Source organism: Poecilia reticulata, chromosome 9, assembly GCF_904066995.2.
Source record: "Poecilia reticulata chromosome 9, P_reticulata-male-v2, whole genome shotgun sequence".
NCBI lineage: Eukaryota > Metazoa > Chordata > Actinopteri > Cyprinodontiformes > Poeciliidae > Poecilia > Poecilia reticulata.
In genome coordinates, this window is record NC_088838.1 from 16,618,656 (window position 1) to 16,629,257 (window position 10,602).

At 38.7% G+C, this 10,602-nt stretch overlaps 1 protein-coding gene across 1 annotated transcript in view; it reads right to left on the minus strand.

The window, feature by feature from the left end:
• The window catches only part of iqgap2 (IQ motif containing GTPase activating protein 2), a 36,336-nt gene extending 25,734 nt beyond the window's left edge, over positions 1 to 10,602 (minus strand). The window contains exons 1-2 of the mRNA XM_008418867.3: positions 10,227 to 10,602; positions 6,838 to 6,937 (exon numbers count right to left, since the gene is read on the minus strand). Of these exons, the coding sequence (XP_008417089.1) occupies positions 6,838 to 6,937; positions 10,227 to 10,272 (146 nt within the window). The 5' untranslated portion in view covers positions 10,273 to 10,602. The remainder of the gene's footprint in view (positions 1 to 6,837; positions 6,938 to 10,226) is intronic.

A 10,602-nucleotide genomic window follows, 5' to 3' on the forward strand; every position in this document is an offset into this window, starting at 1 on the left:
AGTGCAGGTGCTCAGAGGCAGTTTACCAAAATATGTGTCAGCATTTCAAGGTGCACGGTGTACTTTCAAATCAAAGCCAATGAAGTATGTGCATCAGGCTCCCCGAGGAATAATGTGTTCAAATAGCTTGATGGTAATGACCAGTGGTTCAGATGACTCAGAAAGCACAACTGAACTACACACTGAAATGGAAAGTCTGCTTTAGTTTTCTACATCCAACGTGGATGTTTTTATATTAGTAACATAGCATGAAATATATCCAGCAATTACTTTTACTTTCTGACTCCTGTCAAAGGCTAATTTGGAAACGAAAAGGTGACTGAAGAGTTTTGGCTCCCATTTAAATTCTCACAAGATGTTTTTCATCACTATAAAATTGCCTTTCAAAACCATTCAATAATTTTGAGCTCGTTCAACTCGTGGTGACATTACAGCCACAAGCTCCTATGCGTCTTATTGGGATTTTGAACAACAGACCAACACAAGGAACTACCTCATAAGGTAGTCATTATGAGGTGGGAGGAAATGGCTGAAGATGGTTTTTAAAGCTTTTTACAAACTCTTAAAAATGTGCTGTATTTCTGCTTAATCCACCTGATGGAATACTTTTCTGATCTTGATTTTATTGCAATTATCATTACATGTCTATTTGGGTGCGTCTCTATAAAAAGTAAAAATAAAATAAAAAACTGTAATGTCCCCCAAAGTCGAAATTTAAGTTGCCCAAGTCGTACCCCCAGCTACTGGAACTTGTGGTTACAAAGTGAAAAATCTCAGAGTATGAATACTTTTAAAAGCCATAATATACTATATTGTTCAGCATTCACACAACACTGATGCAATAGACTGGTGTCTATTATGCACGTAGTAATAATTAGACAGATACAAACACATAGAAACCGTGTATTCTCAGTCAATGTAGTCAAAGCAGTGATGCAACCCAGTTCATAATGGGGTTATGGTTCAAAGCATCACGTTAATAAAGGTTAATTTCCATATAAAAAAAGGGAGTACAAAATAAGAACTCTAAAAGCATAAAAGAATGATGAGATTAAATAATCAGCGGCTAATTCAAACATCAAGTTTGATTTTATCTTCTACAGAAGACAAATTTAATCAAATAAATAATGCTGACGATAGTCAAAAACACAAAGAAAAAAGGAGCTGACTGAAGCGTGACAGTAAATCCTAGGAACATGCTGCATGGGTTATACATTTCTCCAGCTAAACGTCACTTCCTGTACTTAAAACAAAGAATTACTTGTCTCCTGAAGCAGGACAGGCTTGTTGTGTTTACAACAGTCCCAAAAAACAGGCCTTCCTGTCATTGTCTAAGCTGCGATCCAAAGTGGAAAACAAAACACCGCCTTCTGGAGAGCCCAGGTATTTCCAAATGTTGGCACCTTATTAGTAAATGACTCATTTGCGTTTAGCAGCATTATTTCTGTTCACAGAGGGAAATTAATGAAAGCCTGCGTCACAGAGCTTCATCATGCTGGTCATGAGTTGTGTGTATGCCTTGGGGTGATCCATCTGAAGTCTTTGTATCAAGTGATAATATTAATTTGCTGTTTTATCTGCCTTTGAGAAACATTTTCCAGGCTGAAGTATTAAAAAAGAAACTGTTTATGAAAGTCTTTCTTTCTGCACTTGAACCAAGCATAGCCTGAATGGTTGCGGCGAGATCAGAACAAAGTTCAGAGGACCAGCCATGTCCAGGAAACAAAGGCAAAACTCATCTTTGACCAGTTACAGAAAACTATTTGGCACCTAAATAAAAGAGCAAGCAATCCAACATACAAATAAAACAAAGAGCCCAATTTTTTAAAATATGGATCACAACTTCCTGCAAGAAATTCCCAAATAAAATCAGCAGAGTAAAAAGAGGAAGCTTTGAATAAAAGTGGCAGATACAGAGCAAAAAAAACTTATCGAAATGCATAAGCTCAACCAAATCCATCAGGAAGACTGCACTTGTGCAGTATAACTGATCCAGATGATTCAAACATGTGAGGATCATGAGAAATACTCAGCACATGTTGTAAAGTGGGCATGTCCTTAAGATGACATGGGTGAATATGTAAGACCAAGTCATAAAGCAGGGGTCCCCAAACATTTTCCTGTGAGGGCCAAATAACTGTTCCCTTTTCTGGTGGGGGGTCGGAGTCAGTTTGTAACAGAAAAAGTGACGATTGCAGGAGTGCCTAAATGTAAAAATGTATCGTTTTCCAAAAAGCACAATCAAATAACTCTCTCTGGGTTCTTCACATAACAAAAGTCAGGAAATAAATAACAACACTATTAATGAAATAAATGACCAAATAACCTTCTTCACAGAATAAATCCAGGAAGGATTATAGTCCGTATTTTCCGAACTATGAGCCGCACCGGACTATAAGCCACAACCCCAAAGTTTTTTTTTTTTTTTTTAAACTAAACTAAAATCTGAATGCTCTCTGGTAATGTTCAGGGGGCCGGACCAAATGTGGAGGCGTGCCGGATTAGGCCCGCGGGCCGTAGTTTGGGGACCACTGTCATAAAGGTTCACAGTTAACAAAACACGCTACGAGCGTAAATCATCTCTTGTTTACTCTCCAGTGAGGGTACAAAGTCTCTTGTTAGAAACTGGAGCATGTGTGGTCCCTAGGAGGGTGTGTCTTTAAACCAACAACTCTTCAATGAAGTTATAGATCTAAGACAATAAACAATAAAAGTAATCTTCTAACAAGATCCGAACAACCTTAATATGCAACTTTGTGTTCTCCTATGCATTCTTACGACAAAGTAACCACCAATAAGAACAACTAGCTCTATGCCTTCACGTCTGTCCAGACTGTTTGAAAATAAAAACATCCCATTCATCTTGGAGCTATTATTACCTGAAGCTTGATGTCATTTCAAATGTTTGCAAAATCCAGCCGGGCATTTTCCTGGAATACCAAGTTGCACATAATTGTCCCAACCATGCCAAGAAAAGTTATCAAACTTAACTTTAAAATAGATGGCTGTGGCAAGTCAAACTGGGTTAATATCCCGTCTCTGCTGGCTTTGTCTGTAGCTGACTGATTAACAAAGTTATTTCTGCACACAGAGAACTTCACAATTTTGGCACCAAATATAGAAGTTGTTTTAAAATGATTTTGTTTACATCTAAAACATTAATCTACTTAAAGTACAATTCTACTTTTTAAACTTGTCTGAACTAATTCCGACTCTAGACCAAGTAAATTTGGTGTACAGAGATTTTAGTGGTTTCTTGATATGTTTTGATCAAAGAGCAGTCAAACAACCACCTAATTAGAATTAAAAACTAAAAGATTTGGAATTTTTACATAAGAATATTTATGTGACATAGGAACCCAGTTCAAAATGGTCAGAAAAATGCAGGTTATTATGACTTCTGTAAAAGGTCTCAGCTGGATCATTCATCATTTAAATGAAATTCTCAATTCTCTCTTTTTTTTTTAATACTTGCAAAAGGTACATACATATGTGATGCAACAGTGACCTTAGTCTGACTCGTAGAGTATCAGTTGTGGAGAAACGCCTGCCATCAGCTGCATTCTCTTCCTCTTTCGTTATCTGGGTGTTACCGTTTGCAGAAGCCCCTTTAATGTGGACATCAACAACTTCAGAAGTAGCAGCCCAAAATGGATTTGGTAAGAAAAAAACTTCAATGAATATGTTTCAAACATCTGCTGTGTATCAGCGTTAGTTTGGCACCAAATACCCTCTCAGTACTGAACTAATTTAGCAGAATGATTGTTGCTCGATCCTGAAATTATAGCTGCATAATGAAGCTACAGTACTAGTTACAGGAAAACTAACAAGTCATGTTTATATTTTTACAAGCATTAAAGATGTTATATTACAGCAGAAAGCATAGAAAGACCTATTTCAAACACTTTTTATTAATAGCTTTTACTGAAAATTTCCAATCTGCTAATGTTGGTTTTGGCAGCTCTCTGATCAGTGCATCTCTGTGTTTTGAGTTTAGTCTTCTCCTCATTTGCTTCATTAATTAGTCTTCATCAAACACCAAATTGTTCCACATGTTCCTAACCGAGCATTTTGCTCTCAGACAGCAGGTTTGCTGATGGCTCCCAGAGGGTTTGACAGTAGAACGGGAGGCAGAGCTTTTAATCATCAGGCTCCTCTCCTGTGGAACCAGCACCTAGTTTTAGTCTGAGAAGCAGACACTCCATCTACTGAGTAGCTTGAGCTTTCTCTGTGGTTTTTCCAACTCTTCTCCATTTGTGCAGTGATTGCTAACAATAACTTTACATTCTCTCTATGTTTTTCTCTCCATGGAAGCTACAGCAGGCAGAGTGTTTGTGAATGTATTTGTCACCTTTGGGCACCAATGATCTAGTGGACAGTACAAGATTTGGACAACACTAAGCTTACGTTTGGGGCCTCTTTATCTTAAGGCAGACTCTTAATGTTGGGTTTAAAAACGGTAAATAAGATGAACCGTCTTTCCTAAGATGTCTTATTTACAGTTACTCTCCTTGTGGCAACAAAACAGAAATCAAGAAACAAAATCCCTTGAACAATTTGACTGGTCAGCAGAAGCGACTATAACAAAACTGCTGTTCCAACTATAAATCTTATTTTAAAGAACAGACTTGCGAGCCCAGAGCTTAATCCTCTGCTCCCTGTGGATGAGGGCTGTTTTAATCCCAATTCAACTTGGCACACATGAGAGGGAACAATGTCCACACTACAGTTTATAAAGATGACAGAAAGTCAGTGCAGTTGAGATTAAATTCAAGAAGCAGGTGAATGAAAGTGACACCACTGAATGTGGTCTCTTTGGTTAGCCTTGGTATTTCATCAGACAGCTTTCCGTTTTGAGCAATTCTGTTACAGCTCACCCAGTAAACTATAAAAAGTGTTGTAATCTATGATGGATGTCTGAATCTGATCAGTCTATCTCTAGTAAACCTTCACTTTCCAGTGACATAAGCAGATTATCCAGGTTAGCCAGACTGCCCAGATGTCTGAGCAATGGTAGAGAGAAAGAAGTCGCCACTAGACAGCAAAGAGATGCAACGCAGCTGAGGGGGATCTGTCTAAAAGGGAGTGTCACGATGGCAGAAGAGGCACAAGCAGGCTGCCTGTTTCTTCCTGTGCAGTAGGATGCGTTTGAATAGAAGGCAGGAAGTGGTTTAAACTTTGTTCAGGCGTCCCTGTAAGACTCACAAGACTTATGCTGACTTGAAATCGGAGAGGCATGCCCAATTATAAAAAAAAAAAAATCAAAGTTTATGGTGTAATCAGTGCTGTTATACAGTTAGACAAGTTTTTCCATCAGGTTCACACCTCACCGACTTCACTATTGTGCTCATGAAGCTTGCAGCTCTAAATTTTGAATGGGCATACAGATTTTAAAATACACAACAAAAAGACAACTTTTATTCTCAACTGTCTGACATTAAACCAGACTACACTTTTTATGATTTAGACGTCTGTGAAAATTACCAAAATTATTAAAATTTTCTAAATACTGGGATAAAAAGGGAATGTTTTGGAAACATTTCATTTTCTTAAAATTCAAAAAGATGCATACATATGGAGTATTTGGTAGGATTTAATTTTAAATTGAAGGACTTGGGTCAAATGTTTTGGTATAGTTTCATATGCTTCCAACAATAGTTTTCTTTAATTTTAGCCCATTCCTCCAGACAGACCTGACATAGCTGAGTCAGGTTTGTAGGCTGCCTCGCTCCCACACATCTTTTTAGATCTGCCCTCAAATTCTGTAAAGGCCTCAGATCAGGGCTTTGTGATGGCCACGCCTAAACATTAACTTTGCTGTCCTTAACCAACTTTATGAACAATATTGTGGGATGCTGAGGGGTTATTCTTCACTTGAAAAACTTATCTTTGCTAGAACTTCCACTTTCTATTTGACATTTTGAGATACTGCTTTAATATTGCTGTACAATCTTCTTTGTCATGTCGTCTATTTTGTGAAGGCTAAAGACAAATATCTTTCAGAAAAAAGTCAATACGCCTTCCATTTGAACATTTGGGAAGAGGGCCAAATATCACACGTTACCACCTTTGTGCTTCACACTTGGTATGGTGTTGGACTTAAAAGAAAAAGCCCCTTTTTCTCTTAAAAGTAACAGTTATTTTTGGCCAATTCTATGGTTTTTGTTTCAAACCAAACAATATTTCTCGAAAAACAAAGATCTTGGTCTCTGGATGCATTTACAAACTATAACTGGGCTTCTTTGTGGTGCTGCAGAAGAAATGGATTCTTCGTCTCCGAGTGCCTTCTCAGTCCATGTCAGTATGGAGTCAATTTCAGTATAGACAGAGACTCATACAGCAGCTTTAGTAAGCCTCTTTATGCGTTTTGATTCTGTTCCAGCCTTGACACACATTTTGCATCAAAAAACATTCCAATCTCCTTTCCTTAATGGTGGGATTCAAGCATCAGCTGTCCCTCCCAATAAAGGCACAATGCACACTTGCTTTTACATGATTCCCAGCCAACACAATCTTGCGTTTTATTAACTTTATATTCCATCCATGGAATTTAAAAGTAGTCCAACCTCTCCGTCTGTCCACACAAATTAATCTCCTGGCGCCGCGTTTAATTCCCAAAAGGAAGTTAGGAATCATGATTGGCCGACATAGGTTTTAGTTTTGCTCTACACTGAAAACCTTTCTTAAACGAATCAAGTGTGGATTATTTTATAAAAATGAATATCTCTGCTACATTGTTTTAAAAAGAGCTGCGGACCAGGCCTCACACAGATCTGTTGAACTTTCAGGCATCTGAAAATTGTAGGATGAACCAGGGCAAAAGGGATGACGTCATACCGTTTGGCCTCCTCTAGGTGACACAGGTACTCATAGGCAATGTTTTGTCGCCTTCTCTCATCCATCTGCTCTGCTGACAGTCTCTCATCATCCTCAATCGCTGGAGAAAAAAAAACAAGCAGATAAAAAATGAAATTACAGGCCTATTCTTTGGCAGGTCAGCTTTATTTGTTTCATATTTGCACTATAATACCTCACAACTACATTTTTAACAATAATCTGAAAACCTACGAACAATTTCAATGGATATATTGTTGCTTTTAGCAGCATTTATAAAACTGCAGTCAAACAATAAAACAAGTATAACAGTGAAATTGTAAGGTCTGGGCAAAAACGTTTTGGAGCTTTAGCAAATTTTAACTTGGGGCCCCCCCATACCAACATTTTAACACCGGATATTTTATCATTCCTTAGCTATGCTATGTGTGTAATATACCTGCTATAGTGTCATTTGTAATTAGTTTATGCCATACTGGTGCTATCACATTTATATATTTTAACCTTACAGTAGAAGCAAGCAAGCGAAGATGCTCTAATTTGTATTTTGAAATGCACAACGGTATTTAAGTGTGGGATATTAATTTAAATATTTTGAAAGTAACATCTGCAGACAAACACCTTTGTTGATAAATTTGAAACAGATGTGTAAAATGTGAAAACCTTGATGCATCACAACAAATGCATCAAGGGGGCCTGATGGTGTTGGGGCCTAAGCAGTCCTTTAACTCGCGGTATCTTGGGCCGGCTTTAGAAACGGTGATTGAATCACAAATTCCTTTTGCGTGACAGCTTCAGTCAGAAATTTATTGATGCTCCATTTTTTTTTTTTTTGGTTTAGTGATCAACCAGATCACTAAAACTATGGAAGCAGTTCCTGTAAAAGTGGGTTTGCAGCTTTAAATTAGAAGCTGTAATGAAAAACTGTGTGACAAATAGTTATGGTTTGGGTAGGAACCCAGGTGACTTCTGCTGGGAGTTGACCGACACCTGCAGCTTAATGAGATCGCCTCCTCCCCCCTATGCACTTCACCTCAACTCTAATCCAATTAAATCCTTTTACTTCTGACTGAGTGCACATACAATCTCAGATCCAGGGGCTAAAAGGGTTTTCTCAGTCTGTCAATAAAGAACTTCACACAAACAAACCCAGCTGTAAGCTCCTTTAAGATAAGCAAATCTGAAAAAAAAAAAAAGTATTGAAAAATATCTTTTCTGCTCATACACAAATAGAGGTAGCTCAATATACCAGTCGGTCAAGGCACTCAGGAAGATTTGCTGCTCTGCTCAGCTAATTTGAGCAAACTACTATGGCAAAAGTATTCATACACTCATACACTGTACCATATTTATGACAATCAAAGCTACAAACGTATGTCAGTTCACTTAAAATAGTGGGCGCATTAACCAGTAAAACAGCAGCCAGTTCATGGTAACTCTGGAGGAGCTGCAGAGAGCCACAGCTCATATGGAATAATCGGCCGACACGAAAACCTGTCAGGCAACTGTTGGATCCAACATTTTGGCCTCTGTGCAAAAGAATGTGTGTGTCGGGAAGCTAAACTTCACATCATCATCCTTGCCGCACCATGCTAAAGATGACCCATGATTGCAACATCATGCTGTAGAGATGCTTCTATTGAGTAGGTACATGAATGGCTGATGGGAAAAACATGGAGCTAAATTCAGCAATTCTGAAAGAAAACCTGTTTAAAGGCTGTGAAAGACTTAAGAAATGGGTGCAGATTTGTGGCCTAGCAGAAAAACTATCATTAATAAAACAGGAACGAGAAAAGAATGGTTTAAATATCTGCAACCTATGGCTCCAAAGATCTTTAGATATCTATCCAAGTGCGACATAAAAGGATCAATTATTTTACATAAAGACACATTTTTAAAGGTTTTCCATGTGAACATTTTCATAATGACACGATTGGTAAGAGATATTTTTCCATTCAGTTCTTTGTTGTGTATGAAGAACACTCAATTTCTGTGACAATCCTCCAAAATATACAGCATCCATTTCAAAAATTGGTCATTGGTCTACCTCAGCAATGACAGAAGAATACCTATAAATGAAAATAAAGTAAATAAAATAGAGCAGATGATGCATTTTATATTACATTCTTGCTTTACATTTTTATCTTGTATGTGGTTGTTGCATCTTTAACTATGATGTGGAAATTAAAACATTCTCAAAGCTGAGAAAGTAAACTAAACTCTGTTTGAGGTCAGTCTGAATCTTTTAAACCTCTCTAGGTTCACTCTGTAAAATTCTGGCAGCCACCTGCAGACTCATCCATTTGCCAAGTCTTAGCAGAGGCTTGACATACAATCCTCACGTGTTAGGACAGACGCAAGTCACGCATGTGCAGGGCTGCCTCCGCCACTTGGCTGAAAGGTCCAACACGGAAATCAACATATTATTTGCCTGTGCTAGCCAACCCAGCTGTGCAGATGACATGGGTGAAAAAAATGTGTGCGAGCACTCACTGCTGAGGCAGTGGCAGCAGCCATTATAAACAGCCTATAGTGACTCAGTCACACACTTCCTGGAAGAGCCCGTCTGCACCAAATTTATATTTAACTAGGGCTCAATGCTTTTGTATGTCAAAGGATCACAGGGGGATGTCATTATGACTAATGCTTTTTTTGGCTGCAGTGGGTTCCCTTTAATCTCTTTTTTTTCTGGAAAAGAGAGGGATGCTGAAAAGAAACTCATAAACTACGGGGTTATGACATCACCACCTAGAAGTGACTTGTCCCAAAATGATGCTGTAAAGTTAAAACACATGACAAAGGTAACTTTGGTTTGTTTGTTTTTTCCCCCCCTTTTTTTCTGAAAATGAAAAACGCAACTAAGTCCGTGTCACAAGATTCCCGTCAGGGGGGAAAAAAATATTGATGGTCATTGATCAGTGTCACAATGCTGTACTTTGTTGCTTTCAAAAAATCTTATCAGTTCACCTGCATTCTTGAGAGTCAGCTGCAGAATTCAATAAAGCAGCAGAAGTCTAAAGTTAATGGCTAACCTATGAGAAAAAGCCTGCTGCGTGGAAATGCTGATTTACTGGGTGTTGTCACATGCCAAATACACAGGTAAAAATGATTGTGGTGCATTCAGGGACACCATGTGGGAAGAAAAGAAATTAAATGTCAATGTTATATCGTTTTTATCGCCAATAATTCGTTTCTTCATATGTTTTCCCATTAAACAAAAGCTAATGAGAGAAGAACTGTAAAAGCATCCAGCTGCTAAGTGCAGTCAGGTATAGGTGAACCACCTGCTGCTCATCATATCCCTCTATCATTAGCCTGCATTTATGCCTCATTGCAAAGTTCCCTGTCAACGCGTTTCAACGCCAAAACCCGATAGAAAACATGCAACTTACTTCCATAGCGTGGCCTCTGCAACATTGTGGTTTCTTCATGGTACATCCTGCCTCGCTTCCTCCACTCGTAAACTCGTCTGAACTGGAAACCACTTCAGCCAAGAAGCTAACGTTTCAGCCAGACAACCAGCAGAGAGCCGCGCCTCTCAGGATGTACTGATGAGATGAATAAGAAACTGCTGGGACGGCGGAGCGTGGACGAGGAATACGCCGAAAACAAGACTAAAAAGTTTTATAAAGTGCCTGCGCTACGACCTCCTGTGGTTAAGCCCCCATGGTTTGCACCACTTTTGTCTGAGTCCTGTCCAAAGTGCTCCTGGTTGCGTTATCTGTCCTCCACTACGAGCTGACATGAGATGATTGACGGGACAGTGAA